The sequence below is a fragment of the Oncorhynchus kisutch genome, linkage group LG26 (assembly GCF_002021735.2).
Source record: "Oncorhynchus kisutch isolate 150728-3 linkage group LG26, Okis_V2, whole genome shotgun sequence".
Taxonomy (NCBI): domain Eukaryota; kingdom Metazoa; phylum Chordata; class Actinopteri; order Salmoniformes; family Salmonidae; genus Oncorhynchus; species Oncorhynchus kisutch.
The window spans coordinates 19638462-19656058 of NC_034199.2; the positions used below are offsets into that span (position 1 = coordinate 19638462).

Below are 17597 nucleotides of genomic sequence, written 5' to 3' on the forward strand. Positions count from 1 at the left end.
CACAGGACTCACCAGGCTGGGGAGACATGCAGGAGGCCTGGTTCTGGGAGCAGGCACCGGATACACTGGGCCGTGGAGGCGCACTGGAGGTCTTGAGCGTAGAGCCGGCACAACCCGTCCTGGCTGGATGGTTACTTTCGCCCGGCAAATGCGGGGAGCTGGCACAGGACGCACTGGGCTGTGCAGATGCACCGGAGACACAGTGTGCAGAGCCGGCACAGGATATCCTGGGCCGAAGAGACGCACTGGAGACCAGGAGCGCTGAGCCGGCACCATCCGACCTGGCTGGATGCCCACTCTAGCCCGTCCAATGCGGGGAGCTGGAATGTAGCGCACCGGGCTGTGAACGCGCACTGGAGACACCGTGCGCTCCACCGCATAACACGGTGCCTGACCAGTACCACGCTCCCTACCGTAAGCACGAAGAGTTGGCTCAGGTCTGAACCCTGACTCTGCCACACTCCCCGTGCCTCCCCCCAACATTCTTTGGAGCTGCCTCTCGTATTTGCCTCTTTGCCGTGACTCCTGGTATCGCCGCTGTCCCTCCCTTGCTGTTTCCGCCTGTTTCCATGGCAGGGTCTTGTTTCCTGCCATAACCTCCTCCCATGTCCATGAGGTCCTCCACTCCCTCTTCTCCCGGGCCCAGGATCCCTGCTCCTCCTGGCCACGCTGCTTGGTCCTTTGGTGATTGGTAGTTCTGTCATGGCTCTCGTCGTAATGAGGATTGGACCAAAGCGCAGTTTGACCAAACACTCAAACAAAATAAACAAGAGGGGAAACCGAAACAGTTCTGTAAGGAGCATAAATTATACAGAAAACAACTACCCACAAAACACAGAAATAAAGAAACTAGAATGCCCACCCTAGTCACACCCTGGCCTAACCAAAATATAGAATAAAAGCCTCTCTATGGCCAGGGCGTGACAATCAGTTTGTGCATTTTCTGCACTCGTTTGAGATCATTTCCACGCTGCCACGATATGGGCAAAAATACGAGGCCTTATTTTTTAACCAAATGCTGCAATTGCGATTTAGATCAAAACACTTGCGTGAACTTTTGGAATCATGGCAGTATAATGTTTATTCTAATTCTCTAGTTAATAGTGGACACTTTGAATACGGTGTTGTTTGACATGACAACGAATGAAAATTCCATGGATGAGTTATTGTGACAGAGTAAGAACCAAAGTGATGTTCAGTGTTTCCTAGGGGACCCTATAATCTTTGGCTACATTAAATCTTAATTCATGTAGCCAACATATTCATGCTTTGCCTATTCCTCTTTGATTTAGAAGATACTGTTGCACCGTGCTGATTTAGGCCTCCACCAGCACTGGTATCAGGCTGTATTAAGCCCCCACCCCACCCCCCCAAACCCTCTTTTTGCACTGCTGCTACTCTCTGTTGATCATATATGCATAGTCACTTTAACTATACATTCATGTACATACTACCTCAATTGGGCCGACCAACCAGTGCTCCCGCACATTGGCTAACCGGGCTATCTCCATTGTGTCCCACCCACCACCCGCCAACCCCTCTTTTACACTACTGCTACTCTCTGTTCATCATATATGCATATGCCTTGAGTGAGAGATGACTCAAGTAGCAGAGTAAACTATAGAAATGGGCATAACACACGGCGAATCACATTTAACAAACCAAACACTGTTATGGAAGGTAAAGTAAAAACCCAAACCGGTCCTTACATCAATACCGGTATATAGTAAAATACGGTATACCACCCAGTCCTAGCGCACACTCTCTCTCTCTCTCTCTCTCTCTCTCTCTCTCTCTCTCTCTCTCTCTCCCTCCCCCCCTGTGGACCACTGGCATAGTTAATGAGTGTGAGCCATGGTAGAGATATTGTGAATTACAGCCCTAATCTGCTATAAACAGCCAGGATAAATCAGGTTTAAAGTGGAGCCAAAATAAATGCCTTTGATTAAAATGCTGTGTTGGTTACCTTAATTGAGCTTAATATGTGTGAAAGTGTATATGCTTGACTGAAGGACACGTTTCTATTTTTAAAAAATCACACGCTTGTATGCACACACACACTCACGCGTGCGACCGTACACATTCTGTAAGCAGCTCTGGGTGTTCAGAAGTGTCTGCTGAATGACTCAAATATCAAATGTAAATGTGGTAGTCACTCTTTTTAGCATAAACTCAGAGACATGATTATTGTTGTTTGAAAAGGTAGCACTTTGACTATTATATTCAGACAAGGAAATATAAAAAGTGTGCGCTCTGCATAAAGGGTACAGGTTAAAGATTGAAGGCAGAAGTCTTCTGCTGAAGCTAGTGTAGGTTAGTAATAATTGCTGCCTCTGGGCAATACCAGTGGGGATTTTTTCCTCCCTTCCTCTCATCCTCTCTCTCTCGATCTCTCTTTCTGTGTGTGTGCGTGTGTGTGTGTGTGTACAGTGGAGTGTGGCAGATTCTCTCGCCTGTCTGCCTTTGTCTAGTCCTCCCAGAGGACAGCCATCTGCAAGACCCACACTTCACAGAACAATACACACACACATCCTGCAGGATTAAACACATACCGCTTTACACCTATAAGATTTATAATACACATTTTTACATATGTATTACACAAGCACACCGCATACTGTATAAGCCACTCCTGCTCCCCCTCCCTGGCACTCGAGGGCGTCAGGCTACCCGTCATCATACACACCTGTTACTGTTACATCGATGTCTGCTCCTCTGGGTTGTTCCCTGTAGTAGCATTGTTTGCCGTGTCGTGTTTATGTCCAGACGCTGTTCCTGTTTCGCTGCATGTCCGTCTGTATTAAATGTTTCACTCCCTGTACCTGCTTCTCATCTCCTGTGTTGGGCCTTACAGTATCAGTTCCACATTTATTCTCCCTAATAAATATACAAGGTGCTCTTTGAATAAAGTAGGAAAGAAAAAACAGCAGCACCTGGTAAAAACATTGGTCTCACTTCTCCTGAAGTGATGAAAGTGGTCAATGTAAGAAGTCTTTACAGAGCACTGCCTAGACAGTTCCCCCTGGGTGACTCTTTCCAAGGCCCCTGACCCTTATTACACAGTCACCTCCAACCTCCCACAATTCGGATTGACTCTGGTAGTGGCCTGCATGGTAGGCCCGCCTGATGATTGTTTTCTGGGCTTCTGTGGACGGGTCTTGTCCAACAGGAAATACATTTACGAGTTGGTGGCACTCCGCAGCGCAGCGAGACAAAGCAGGCAGTTCTTGACCTGAATCAAAAATCAACATACTGTTTCGATGTTTGACGGCTTCAAACTTTCCTTCATGTATGCCTATGACTGATGATAACTTAACTCCACAAAACATGATGTTCTTCTGGAAGTGCTCTTGAACCGAAAAAAAATGTGACAAATATTGCCTATAGTTATCTAATAGTCTATTGAAAATGCTGCGTAGTGCACCTTTCATTTAAAGGATAAAAGATGATGACAGAGAGAGGATGGCAGGGCCCCCTGGTGGCGGTGGTGGCTGGGTCAACTTTGTGCTGGACCATAGAGATAAAGATGAACTTGTGATGAGGAAGCAGGCACACTATCAGAACCACCTGAGAGGAGGAAAGGAGAAAAGGGTTTAGATGAGACGTAAAAACCCTGGATAAAACCAGTCATAAACTAAACAACTACATCAGTGAATTGAAGTCTACTTCATTTGTAAAAACCAAAACAAACCAAAAACAGAACTCCCACCTGGATCACTACAATGTTCCGGAACACTTTTCCCAGCAGCCTCTGGGAGTTGTTGACGATGGTGCACCGCCGCGACCTCCATATGCTTGGCCACGTACAATGTCAGCACAAGCAGGAAACACACAAAGATCACAATGGCCGCCACCATTGTCCCCATCGACAGGCTGCCACGGGTACTCTGGCCAGCACCACCACCCGGGCGCACACGGTGAAGCCCACCCTCCTCAGTCTGGTGAAGAAGACGTGGGGAAGCAGGGTCGGTGCTGGGGCGGGTGGCATATGTGTGCTAGATGAGGGTGGCAAAGCGGGTGAGCGGCACCCAGGTCAGGATTAAGACACTGATGTAGATACAGTGCCTTGCGAAAGTATTTGCCCCCCTTGAACTTTGCGACCTTTTGCCACATTTCAGGCTTCAAACATAAAGATATAAAACTGTATTTTTTTGTGAAGAATCAACAACAAGTGGGACACAATCATGAAGTGGAACGACATTTATTGGATATTTCAAACTTTTTTAACAAATCAAAAACTGAAAAATTGGGCGTGCAAAATCATGTTAAACACTATTATTGCACGCAGAGTGAGTCCATGCATGGGTATTGTGTGTAGGCCAGTGACACACAATCTCAATTTAGTCCATTTAAAATTGAGGCTGTGACATTACAAATTGTGGAAAAATGTCAAGTGGAGTGAGTACTTTCTGAAGGCACTGTGGTTGTATGATATGTTGAAATGAGGAAGGTGTATGTGTAGCATCCATTTTCCTGTTTGTCGCTTTTGCGTTTGTACTATTGACTGTGTTTCTATGGTATTACATTTGAGGAGGGGAAGTGTGTGAGAGTTGGTGTGTTTGAGTTTGTGACTGAGTGTTTCTGACGCTGTTTGCATGCGTGGTTTTTGCGAGTTATTTTCAGTTGTCTGGGTGAGAGGTGGTGAGAGGAAGACCGTAGGGAACCAAGTTACAGGCTAAGGGCCACCGACGTCTGCTGAGAACCACTCATGTAGCTGAAGAGAAAATATAGCCAAATAATGCATGTTGTTGTTGTGTTGAAAATGTATATATTGTTAAAAGATCCGTGTTACATTCTAATGTGTTTTTGTGATGTGACAGCTATTATCAGCTGTGTTTGTGCTATATATCGGTCAGAGGCAGTACTCCCAGCCAGCACATAACGTTCTGAGAACCATTTGTTTCTTAGAGCTTGATGAGAGTGTGGTTGTCCTATGGTTATTTTGCATACAACCTTCCCACAAATTTCTGGGAATGGTGCAGGATAGTTGCTTGCGGTGGTGATTTTAGCATGTAAATCTTGATTGGCCAGACTTCCCCAATTTGTTTTAGATGCATGCCAGCAAAGCCACAACACTAAACAAAACATGAATTGTACTATAACGGACCGTGTTTGTATGTGGCTTTGTTAACTTAATTATTATTATTTTTTACAATGTTTGCAAACTGATGTGTGGCACGTATTAATGACAAAATAACAGGCAAAACATTTTTAAATAGTAATAATTACAAATACAGTGCGTTTACTGGCAAAGGAAAAACAGGTTTCTATAAATGTTTGCAAAAAAAATTACAAAGTATTACGACTTTTTACTCAGTACTTTGTTGGAACACCTTTTGGCAGTGGTTACAGCCTTGAGTCTTCTTGGGTATGACACTACAAACTTGGCACACCTGTATTTGGGGAGTTTCTCCCATTTTTCTCTGCAGATCCTCTCAAGCTCTGTCAGGTTGGATGGGGAGCGTTGCTGCACAGATATTTTCAGGTCTCTCCAGAGATGTTCAATCAGGTTCAAGTCCGGGCTCTGGCTGGGCCACTCAAGGACATTCAGAGACTTGTCCCAAAGCCACTCCTGCGTTGTCTTGGCTGTGTGCTTAAGGCCATTGTCCTGTTGGAAGGTGAACCTTCACCCCAGTCTGAGGTCCTGAGCACTCTAGAGCAGTTTTTTATCAAGGATATTTCTATACTTTGCTCCGTTCATCTTTCCCTCGATCCTGACTATTCTCGCAGTCCCTGCCACTGACAAACATCCACACAGCATGATGCTGTCACCACCATGCTTCACCATAGGGATGGTGTCAGGTTTCCTCCAGGCATGACGTTTGGCATTCAGGCCAAAGAGTCCATTCTCCCACAATTGCTCAGTTTGGCCGGGTGGCCAGTTCTAGGAAGAGTCTTGTTGGTTCCAAACTTCTTCCATGTAAGGATGATGGAGGTCACGGTGTTCTTGGTGACCTGAATAATTTTTTAAGCAACCTTCCCCAGATCTGTGCCTCAACACAATCCTGTCTCGGAGCTCTATGGACAATTCCTTCCACTTCATGGCTTGGTTTTTGCTCTGACATGCACTGTCAACTGTGGGACCTTAAAAAGACAAGTGTGTGCCTTTCCAAATCATGTCCAATCAATTGATTTTAACACCGGTGGACTCCAATCAAGTTGTAGAAACATCTCAAGGATGATTAATGGAAACAGGATGCATCTGAGCTCAATCTCATAGCAAAGGGTCTGAATGTAAATAAGGTATTCATTTTATTTTATATAAATTTGCAAAAAAATATCAAAAAATCTGTTTTCGCTTTGTCATTGTGGGGTATTGTGTGTAGATTGATGAGGATTTTGTTTTATTTCATACACTTTTGAATAAGGCTGTAACGTAACAAAATAAGTGAAGGGGTCTGAATACAGTACCAATCAAAAGTTTGGACACCTACTCATTCAATGGTTTTTCTTTATTTTTACTATTTTCTACATTGTAGAATAATACTGAAAACATCAAAAATATGAAATAACATATCGAATCATGTAGTAACCAAAAAAGTGTTAAACAAATCAAATATATATTTTAGATTTTAGATTCTTCAAAGTAGCCACCCTATGCCTTGATGACAGCTTTTCACACTCTTGGCATTCTCTCAACCACCTAGGCCTCTTACAGTTGCCCACAGCAGTGAGTGGGTGGGTGGGTTCGGTCTATCTTTTACTGTAGTCTTCTGCAGCAGGGCAGGTGGCGCAAGGCCAGATGGAGTAAGGGATGTACAATGCAGCTCAGAGCTGCTATGGTTATAGTTGCATTCTTCGCCTTCCATTGTGTTCTCAACTTCTCACAGTTTCCCCCATGTGGTGAGAGCAGGGTCACTGCACGCTGAACATGGTAGGGCAGGAAACATGCCACAAACACCACAACCACAGCTAGGATCTTCCTTCGTACTCTCAGACTACCACTCTTCATCCTCTGCCTCTCTCCTGCCCCTGAATACACCTCCAAGTTTACACCCTGAATGTTCTCCCCCCTGCCCTCCGTCTCCCCTAAACTCACCCCACACCCCTCTTCCACCTCACAACTCACCCTCCTATCCCCTGCGGTCACCCCTGTACTCACCCCACGTCCCTCCCTTGCCCCTCCTTCACTTGTGTTTGTGTTCTTGGACCCCCTGATCTTCTGCAGATACAACACTAATCCCCCATAGTTGACCAGAATAAAGGTGAGAATCACAAAAAACAGGGCCACCCCCAGGCAGTGTTGGTTGTTTAACGCTTCTCTGTGGTGATTCTCCAACATGTCAAAGCAGCTGTCTACTTCTCTTCCTTTTCCTCGTCCGAACTGAAATACCACATTGGCACTCACCACCGTTACCACAGTTACCCAGGTGACGAGGCAGAGTACCCAGCATTCTCTGGGCCTAGTGAAGGGCACGAGAAGAGCAGGGCAAGGCCGCACCTACAGCCAGGGAAAGATTTGAGAGCAAAATGGAGTTGTTGATTGAGAAACGTATTATATATATATATTTTTTTAATATTAAAAACAACCTAATTCAAAATCAATCCATTTAAGTTTGAAGACTTGTTGTTGTAGGTATCCATACCACGGTGGCGTAGCGCGTCACACTGGTCCAGAGAAGCAGCATTATGTTACAGTAGAGGTTGACGTAGAAGACTGTTATCATGGTTAGCATGGCGGCCTGACACACCTTGTCCCCTCCAGACCAGATGTGACCCCTCCGGTAGTATACCACCCGGAACAGGAAGCTGGTGCACAGCAAGAGGTCAGAGGTCACCATGTTGAGGGTCAGGATGACGGTAGGGGTCCTCCCCGACCTCATGAATTCACTCAGGGTCAGGCCGTTGGCTAGGAAACCCAGGAGTGACAGGGCCAGGTAGAGCCAGGGTTTGACTTGTGTGTCGATGGGGTCAGGACGTAACCAGCACTGTCTGGAAGAGGAGAGAGAGGAAGGGAGGAGGATTTGGGAGAGAGGAGAGAAGGGAATGAGCGACGGGAGATGGGGGCATAAACAGTAATGATAACTTTGTGTGTGTGTGTGTGTGTGTGTGTGTGCTATTGAGTTATTCTTACATCACATTTTCTAAGACATGAAGCCACAAAAACATACAAACGAAAGCCAGTTAGAGTTTCCGTTCATTTCTGCAGTTATTATGAAGATCTGGTGAAAACACCCAGGATAGGTTTCTTTGGAATTAACATTAATTTAATAATATCAAGGAATGAAGGAAGCAGATATACAGTAACCTTTATTTAACTTGGCAAGTGAGTGCATACAATGCAATATCAGACTAGATAACTTCCACATGGGAAACTTAATCTTGTTATTAACAAACAACCACACAAACAAAACAAACACACATTGCATATTTTAATTACCTACCTTAGGCACATGTCCCCTCAGATTTGTCCTGTTTTTAACATTTACAGGTGTTAAATTAATTAATTAATGTTTTAAATAATTATTCATAAACATATCTGTCAGCTGTATTTTGCAGAGGGGGCACACTGACTGGACAAAGCAAAGAGTACAACCCCCCCCATTTCCCCTAGTAAGTGGTTCCTTCCAAGGTGCACCATGGAACAAAGATATGCTAGGCAGGATGCTATATACTCAAGTCAGTGCATGCAAACAGGATTGTCAGTGGAGGACAAGAGAGAGAGTGTCGAGTGACACAGCATTTTAATTGATTTTAGTGCTAAATCCCTGTGTATATATAGTTTGAATGTTATCGTGTGTGTGTGCTGATGTTTGTAAGGTGTTGTTCCACAAGGTGTTTTTTATCTGTTTTGAAAAATCTAATTCTACTGCTTGCATCAGTTACTTGATGTGGAATAGAGTTCCATGTATTCATGGAGTACTGTGTGCCTCCCATAATCTGATCTGGACTTGGGGACTGTGAAGAGACCTCTTGTGGCATGTCTTATGGGGTAATCATAGGTGTCCGAGCTGTGTGGCAGTAGTTTAGACAGACAGTTCGGTGCTTTCAACATGTCAATACCTCTCATAAATAAAAGTAGTGATGAAGTCAATCTCTCCTCCACTTTCAGCTGGAGAGATTGACATGCATATTATTAATGTTAGCTCTCTGTGTACATCCAAGGGCCGTGCTGCCCTGTTCTGAGCCAATTGCAAAGTCCTTTTTATGGCACCTGACCACACGACTGAACAGTTGTCAAGGTGCGACAAAACTAGGGCCTATAGTACCTGCCTTGTTGATAGTGTTGTTAAGAAGGCAGAGCATCGCTTTATTATAGACAGACTTCTCCCCATCTTGGCTACTACTGCATCAATATGTTTTGACCATGACAGTTTACAATCTAGTGTTTCTCCAAGCAGTTTAGTCATCTCAACTTGCTCAATTTCCACCTCATTTATTACAATATTTAGTTGATGTTTAGGGTTTAGTGAGTGTTTTGTTCCTAATACATTGCTTTTAGTTTTAGAAATATTTAGGGTTAACTTATGCCTTGCCACCCACTCTGAAACTAACTGCAGCTCTTTATTGAGTGTTACGGTAATTTCAGTCACTGTATTTGCTGACGTGTATAGTGTTGAGTCATCCACATACATATCAAATCTGGCTTTACTCAAAGTCAGTGGCATGTCGTTAGTAAAAAAATTTAAAAGCAAGGTGCCTAAACAGCTACCCTGGGGAATTCCTGATTCTACCTGAATTATGTTTGAGGCTTCCATTAAAGAACACCCTCTGTGTTCTGTTAGACAAGTAACTCTTTATCCACATTATAGCAGGGGGTGTAAAGCCATAACACATCAGTTTTTCCAGCAGCAGCCTATGATCGATAATGTCAAAAGCTGCACTGAAGTCTAACAAGACAGCCCCCACAATCATTTTATCATCAATTTATCTCAGCCAATCATCAGTCATTTCTGTAAGAGCTGTTCTTGTTGAGTGTCCTTCCCTATAAGCATGCTGAAATTATGTTGTCAATTTATTTACTGTAAAATAGCATTGTATCTGGTCAAACATAATTTTACTAAGGGTTGGTAACAGGCTGATTGGTCAGCTATTTGAGCCAGTAAAGGGAGCTTTACTATTCTTGGGTAGCGGAATTACTTTAGCTTCCCTCCAGGCCTGAGGTCAGACATTTTCCTGTAGACTTTGAAGAGGTGACAAATAGGAGTGGCAATATCTGCTATCACCCTCAGTCATTTTTGTCAGACCCCGGTGGCTTGTCATTGTTGATAGAAAACAATACTTTTTTCACCTCTTCCACACTGACTTTATGGAATTCAAATGTTATTTAAGGTGCCCCAAAGCTTTTTCTATCATTCTTTCTATCATTTATTTGTTTCATAGTGTAGTTTCTTTTTATTTAGTTCAGTCACATGATTTCTTAATTTTCAGTATGTTTGCCAATCAGTTGGGCTGCCAGATTTAATTGCCATACCTTTTTCCTCATCCCTCTCAAGCATACACTTTTTCAATTCCTCATCAGTCCAAGGGGATTTAACAGTTTTTACAGTAATTGTTTTAATGGGTGCGTGCTTGTTAGTAACTGGAATAAGTAGTTTCATAAATGCGTCAAGTGCAGCATCTGGTTGCTCCTCATTACACACCACAGACCAGCAAATATTCTTTACATCATCAACATATGAATCACACCAAAACTTCTTGTATGACTTCTTATACGTTATATTAGGCCCAGCCTTTGGAACTTTGGTTTTCCTAGATATGGCTATTATATTGTGATCACTACATCCTATGGATTTGGATACCGCTTTAAAGCAAATATCTGCAGCGTTAGTAAAAATGTGATCAATACATGTTGATGATTTAATTCCTGTGCTGTTTGTAACTACCCTGGTAGGTTGACTGACAACCCGATTCAGGTTGCAGGCACTGGTTACAGTTGGAGGTTTTTTCCTGAGTGGGCAGCTTGATGATAGCCAGTCAATATTTAAATCACCCAGAAAATATTCTTCTCTGTTGATATCACATACATTATCAAGCATTTCACACACATTATCCAGATACTGACTGTTGGTGGTCTGTAGCAGCTTCCCACAAGAATGGGCTTTAGGTGAGGCAGATGAACCTGGAGCCATATTACTTCAACAGTATTTAACATTCTATCGTCTCTAAGCTTTACAGGAATGTTGTTCTGAATATAGACCGCAACACCGCCTCCGTTGGCATATCTGTCTTTTCGGTAGATGTTACAACCATGTATTGCTACCACTGTATCATCAAAGGTATTATCTAAGTGAGTCACAGAGATAGTCAGAATATGAATCTGTTACAAGCAAGTTGACTTCATGGACCTTGTTTCTTAGGCTACATATGTTAATATTGACTATTTTTTAGCACTTTTCTGGGTTGCTTGATTGTTTTTAATGCTTTACTGGGAAGCTTATCAGAGGTAGACTTACTTATTTTATTTACATTGGAGCTGATAGTGTAGGGTGAGCTGCATGAAGTGGTCTTCCTACTATTGCACACCGCCTCAGTGCTAACAGTGTAACTCTGGTTTATAGGCTCATAATTACTGCTTACAATAGCTGGAGGATAAACAGATGTATTCGGTGCAATTAGGAGTACATCAATTAAATGTGTTTACCAATGCCCTTAAGATCATGTACATTTGGTGCCACATTATGACGACTCATTGTCGCAATGGTATGGATTAACTGAGCTGGTCTTGGATCATTTACCAGTCATTGTTTCAACGCAGCCTTGAAATGCGTGGACAGAGTCCAGGAGGCCAGATGATTTGGACTCCATCAATCATGTAAAGTATCTTCTGTTTCCAGAAGGTGTCAAAGGGATCAATAAAAGTGACTCCAGCAGAGATACAGTAGTCTTTAGCCAGATGTGTAATACCAGTAGTCTGCTGAATCTTTCACACCCACGAGGGTACTGGACCTAAAATGATGGGCCGTTTTTGTTCCCAGCTAGCCCCCCTGATGTCGTTTGACCCCACATGGACTACGCAGTGTCAGGTCAGTCGGAAGCAGCCTTGTTATGTCCTGTACTCTTGCTCTTAGGTAGCACAGGGTTTTTTCCTTGGGGACCGAGATGTTTCTCTCACCATAGAGCTGCCTATGATGACAGCTGGTGATGTTGAATTGGGCCGGTCTCTCAGGCAGCCTCGCAGTCTGGTGAGGCTGAGAGCTCCGGGGATCTGAACCCAAGGAAGAAGCCACCGGAGAGGGAGACAGAGCCGAGGATGAAGACACAGGTACCTCCGGATCCGATCTTTATTGGGAAGCCACCACAGACGAACCTCTGGATCCAGGGCGGCAAAGCTGTTTCTGGTCTGTGTCAGTTCCGGGCTCAACATCTCCATGGAGACCCCCGTTACCAGAGGACGCCTTCTTCGACTTCCACGGTGAGTGATGTACCTCCATGGCTGGTTGGTTGGATTGAGATCAGCTCCGTTCTCCAGGGAAGGGGGATACCGAGTCGGGGATGGAACCCTGCCTAGCACCGGCCAGTCGGCTGTGGAGAGCCGACGCGACGGTGAAACTTCCACCAGACCAGAGCGGCATCCGGCTCCTGGGTTGGAAGAAAAATAAAAAGTAGGTGGGCGTGGGTTCCCCAGTAGCTGAATTACTTGCTTGCTAAGAGTAGCTAATTCGCTCCTGTAGTCCTCCACAAGCAAGCAGGTGCTACATTGAAAGTCAACGAGGTCCAAAAAGCAAAGTAAACACAGCTCCTGCAACGTTGGAAACGTTCAATAGCGGCCTCCATTTGAGACCTCCGAGCCAGCTAGGCTAGCTGGGCTTACGCGTCTCTCCCCCTATATGGAATCTGGTAGGATCCCAGGACAGATAGCAGCGCTCACAGCAATTTAGCCCAACAGAGCCGCAGGATTCCAAATCAAATAAAAGTATATAAAAACACTGTCAGCTTTTAAACCGAGGTCTTTAATTCAGGTTTTAGCATTCAACAGCAAACATACGTCGCGCTCTGATGTCAGATGATTGTTACTGCTGTTGAACAGGTTCCCAACCTCAACTACAGTATCTTTGCTGACATGCCTGCTGGCAAGGTTGATAGACTTCAGAAAATACAAAAATTGCTTCAATTATTGGGTTCTGATACTATATTCCAGTTGTACTAAACTCCTAAGACATAACAGTTCTTAAAGAATCCATGTGCATGTCCTAAATTGTCCTAAATGTCCTAAATTCAAATGACAAATGAACAGGTTAAAAGGTATGCTTAGATAACATGCAGAAAAATGTACATATTTATTTACATAGAATCAGGCATAAGGATTATGGCTCTAGGTAGCAGGAAAGGTTATTTCAGGTGCATGACGCCCTGGTACCATAGGCAGGGAAAGCTAAACTTTCCTTAAGTAAATTGAATTGCCAAAATTATATAGCCTAATTAGCCTACTCCTGTCTATACAGAAATAATTACAATTATTAGGCTAGAAAAGCATGATTTGACCACAGAGAATCATTAGCTTCTTTAAAAAAACAACAGCAATTGGTTACAGTCGGAAGGAAAGGCAGCGCTCGCAATTTGGGCAGCACGCGCAGCAAATACCAAATACATGATTGTTAAGTTGCGACTATTAGTGAAAAGTAGAGGCCCAGCCAGGAATATCACAATATTTCAAAATACAATCGTGGGTAAACATAGCTTGAAAAGCAAATGGTTATTGCTGTAAATAGAAGACAATTGCACCAGCGGAGAGCATCGGCAATTTCCCGGTTGAGTGCGCACAATACATATTCACTCTTTATCATTGGTTAGTGCCACTTAAGTAAGTTTTTGTCCAATAATTTCCTTCTCTAGTTTAGATGGACGTCATATTCTATTTGTGTCTCCCCTTCTCGTGGGTGTAACGGCTCTCTTCTATCTCCTCCTCTGACGAAGAGGTAGAACAAGGATCGGACCAAAATGCAGCGTGATGATGATTCATGATATATTTTAATGAAGGAAAACCTATACATACAGAAACTACAAAACTAACGAAATGAAATAATGAAAACCGAAACAGCCCTATCTGGTGCAAACACAAAGACAGGAACAATCACCCACAAACACACAGTGAAACCCAGGCTACCTAAATATGGTTCCCAATCAGAGACAACGAGAATCACCTGACTATGATTGAGAACTGCCTCAGGCAGCCATAGACTATGCTAGACACCCCTACTCAGCCACAATCCCAATACCTACTAAAACCCCCAATACCACAACACAACACAAAATAACCCCATGTCACACCCTGGCCTGACCAAATAAATATATAAACACAAAATACTAAGACCAGGGCGTGACAGTGGGCCTATTATATGAACAATGTTTTGTTTTATTGATATGTTTGTAATTGTCAGCAGAGTTGGCTACCCAGTCATTTGTCGTATAAAAAAACTGTCTGCTAAGGTCTCCGATCCTGGACAGTCTGTGGTGCAACGTGACGTTGGTGGATGGAGCGAGACATGATGTCCCAGATGTGCTCAATTGGATTCAGGTCTGGGGAACGGGCGGGCCAGTCCATAGCATCAATGCCTTCCTCTTGCAGGAACTGCTGATACACTCCAGCCACATGAGGTCTAGCATTGTCTTGCATTAGGAGGAACCCAGGGCTAACCGCACCAGCATATGGTCTCACAAGGGGGTCTGAGGACCTAATGGCAGTCAGGCTACCTCTGGCGAGCACATGGAGGGCTGTGCCCCCCAAAGAAATGCCACCCCACACCATGACTGACCCACCGCCTAACCGGTCATGCTGGAGGATGTTGCAGGCAGCAGAACGTTCTCCACGGCGTCTCCAGACTGTCCCGTCTGTCACATGTGCTCAGTGTGAATCTGCTTTCATCTGTGAAGAGCACAGGGCGCCAGTGGCGAATTTGCCAATCTTGGTGTTCTCTGGCAAATGCCAAACGTCCTGCACGGTGTTGGGCTGTAAGCACAACCCCCACCTGTGGACGTCGTGCCCTCATACCACTGTTTCACTGTCTGTTTCTGACCGTTTGAGCAGACACATGCACATTTGTGGCCTGCTGGAGGTCATTTTGCAGGGCTCTGGCAGTGCTCCTCCTTGCACAAAGGCGGAGGTAGCGGACCTGCTGCTGGGTTGTTGCCCTCCTACGGCCTCCTCCACGTCTCCTGATGTACTGGCCTGTCTCCTGGTAGCGCCTCCATGCTCTGGACACTATGCTGACAGACACAGCAAACCTACTTGCCACAGGTCGCATTGATGTGCCATCCTGGATGAGCTGCACTACCGGAGCCACTTGTGTGGGTTGTAGACTCCGTCTCATGCTACCAATAGAGTGAAAGCACCACCAGCATTCAAAAGTGACCAAAACATCAGCCAGGAAGCATAGGAACTGAGAAGTGGTCTGTGATTACCACCTGCAGAACCACTACTTTATTGGGGGTGTCTTGCTAATTGCCTATAATTTCCACCTGTTGTCTATTCCATTTACACAACAGCATGTGAAAATGTATTGTCAATCAGTGTTGCTTCCTAAGTGGACAGTTTGATTTCACAGAAGTGTGATTGACTTGGAGTTACATTGTGTTGTTTAAGTGTTCCCTTTATTTTTTTGAGGAGTGTATAAAGTGTAGTAGAATTGCATGAAATGTGTTTTTAAACATTTTTCCTGCACAAAGAAGAGACATATCTGGTATAGCCTATACTAGCCTAGGCCTACTCTACATGTGCTCAGCTATGCATTGAAATGTATTTTTTTGCAAACAGTGTTTGAGTTATATTATTTGCCTAAATGATGACTATCCAATTTACTCATCATATTACAAATAGTAGACAATGATGCATGGAAAGCATGGTGAGAATGAAGGTCCCCAAACTTGACACTCATGCGCCTCCTATGCCTGGTACCAACTGTAGATGTGTTGAATATAGAAATCTTACCTTTGTGGATCGTTGCTGGTTCCGTTGAGCCAGTGAACAGATGGGTTGACGGAAGACATTTGTTGTATATCATGTGTTGTTATATTCATCTTTCACTAGCATCAGACATGAACACTTCCTTTTAACTTTGTCTATCTCTCTTCCTGTTACGACCTCTCTACCTCACTCAAGGTCTCTCTCTCTCTCTCTCTCTCTCTCGCATCCTGTGTTGATAATAATAATTTGTTGCATTTATATAGTTCCTTTCCAAATCAAATCAAATCAAATTTTATTTGTCACATACACATGGTTAGCAGATGTTAATGCGAGTGTAGCAAAATGCTTGTGCTTCTAGTTCCGACAATGCAGTAATAACCAACAAGTAATCTAGCTAACAATTCCAAAACTACTACCTTATAGACACAAGTGTAAGGGGATAAAGAATATGTACATAAAGATATATGAATGAGTGATGGTACAGAGCGGCATAGGCAAGATACAGTAGATGGTATTGAGTGCAGTATATACATATGAGATGAGTATGTAAACAAAGTGGCATAGTTAAAGTGGCTAGTGATACATGTATTACATAAAGATGCAGTAGATGATAGAGTACAGTATATACATATACATATGAGATGAATAATGTAGGGTATGTAAACATTATATTAGGTAGCATTGTTTAAAGTGGCTAGTGATACATCATTTCCCATCAATTCCCATTATTAAAGTGGCTGGAGTTGAGTCAGTGTGTTGGCAGCAGCCACTCAATGTTAGTGGTGGCTGTTTAACAGTCTGATGGCCTTGAGATAGAAGCTGTTTTTCAGTCTCTCGGTCCCAGCTTTGATGCACCTGTACTGACCTTGCCTTCTGGACGATAGCGGGGTGAACAGGCAGTGGCTCGGGTGGTTGTTGTCCTTGATGATCTTTATGGCCTTCCTGTGACATCGGGTGGTGTAGGTGTCCTGGAGGGCAGGTAGTTTGCCCCCGGTGATGCGTTGTGCAGACCTCACTACACTCTGGAGAGCCTTACGGTTGTGGGCGGTTCCCTCTGCTGTTTCCTGAAGTCCACAATCATCTCCTTAGTTTTGTTGACGTTGAGTGTGAGGTTATTTTCCTGACACCACACTCTGAGGGCCCTCACCTCCTCCCTGTAGGCCGTCTCGTCGTTGTTGGTAATCAAGCCTACCACTGTTGTGTCGTCCGCAAACTTGATGATTGAGTTGGAGGCGTGCGTGGCCACGCAGTCGTGGGTGAACAGGGAGTACAGGAGAGGGCTCAGAACGCACCCTTGTGGGGCCCCAGTGTTGAGGATCAGCAGGGTGGAAATGTTGTTGCCTACCCTCACTACCTGGGGGCGGCCCGTCAGGAAGTCCAGTACCCAGTTGCACAGGGCGGGGTCGAGACCCAGGGTCTCGAGCTTGATGACGAGCTTGGAGGGCACTATGGTGCCCTCAAAGCTCTGTTAAGGGAGGAAAATCACCTCATCCACCACCAATGTGCACCCACTACACTCAAAATAATGCTGGGTTAAAAAGCAACCCAGTGCTGGGTAAATAGTGGACAGAACACATTTTGGGTTATTCTTGACCCAGCAGTTGGGTCACTTAGTATTGGAAATACATGTTTTAATTACTTCTAATTTATTTTGCAACAAGATCATTTCGAAAGCTGTAATTTATATTTTCAGAATGCAAAATACTTTTCTATACCATTTCTTTATAGTGGTTTACAATGTTGTGGACCCCTT

General features: G+C 44.2%; 2 protein-coding genes across 22 annotated transcripts in view; one reads left to right on the forward strand and one right to left on the reverse strand.

The window, feature by feature from the left end:
- LOC109871075 (peripheral plasma membrane protein CASK) overlaps positions 1–17597 on the forward strand; it is a 208126-nt gene that overhangs the window by 112791 nt on the left and 77738 nt on the right. The gene's annotated exons all lie outside the window — the stretch shown is intronic.
- Positions 4189–16121, reverse strand: LOC109871077 (cysteinyl leukotriene receptor 2-like). The gene is made up of 3 exons (XM_020461899.2): positions 15869–16121; positions 7587–7932; positions 4189–7441 (listed from the first exon to the last, which is right to left on the reverse strand). Exons 1-3 carry the CDS (start codon positions 15955–15957, stop codon positions 6701–6703), a joined length of 1176 nt encoding a protein of 391 aa, XP_020317488.1. The 5' UTR covers positions 15958–16121; the 3' UTR covers positions 4189–6700.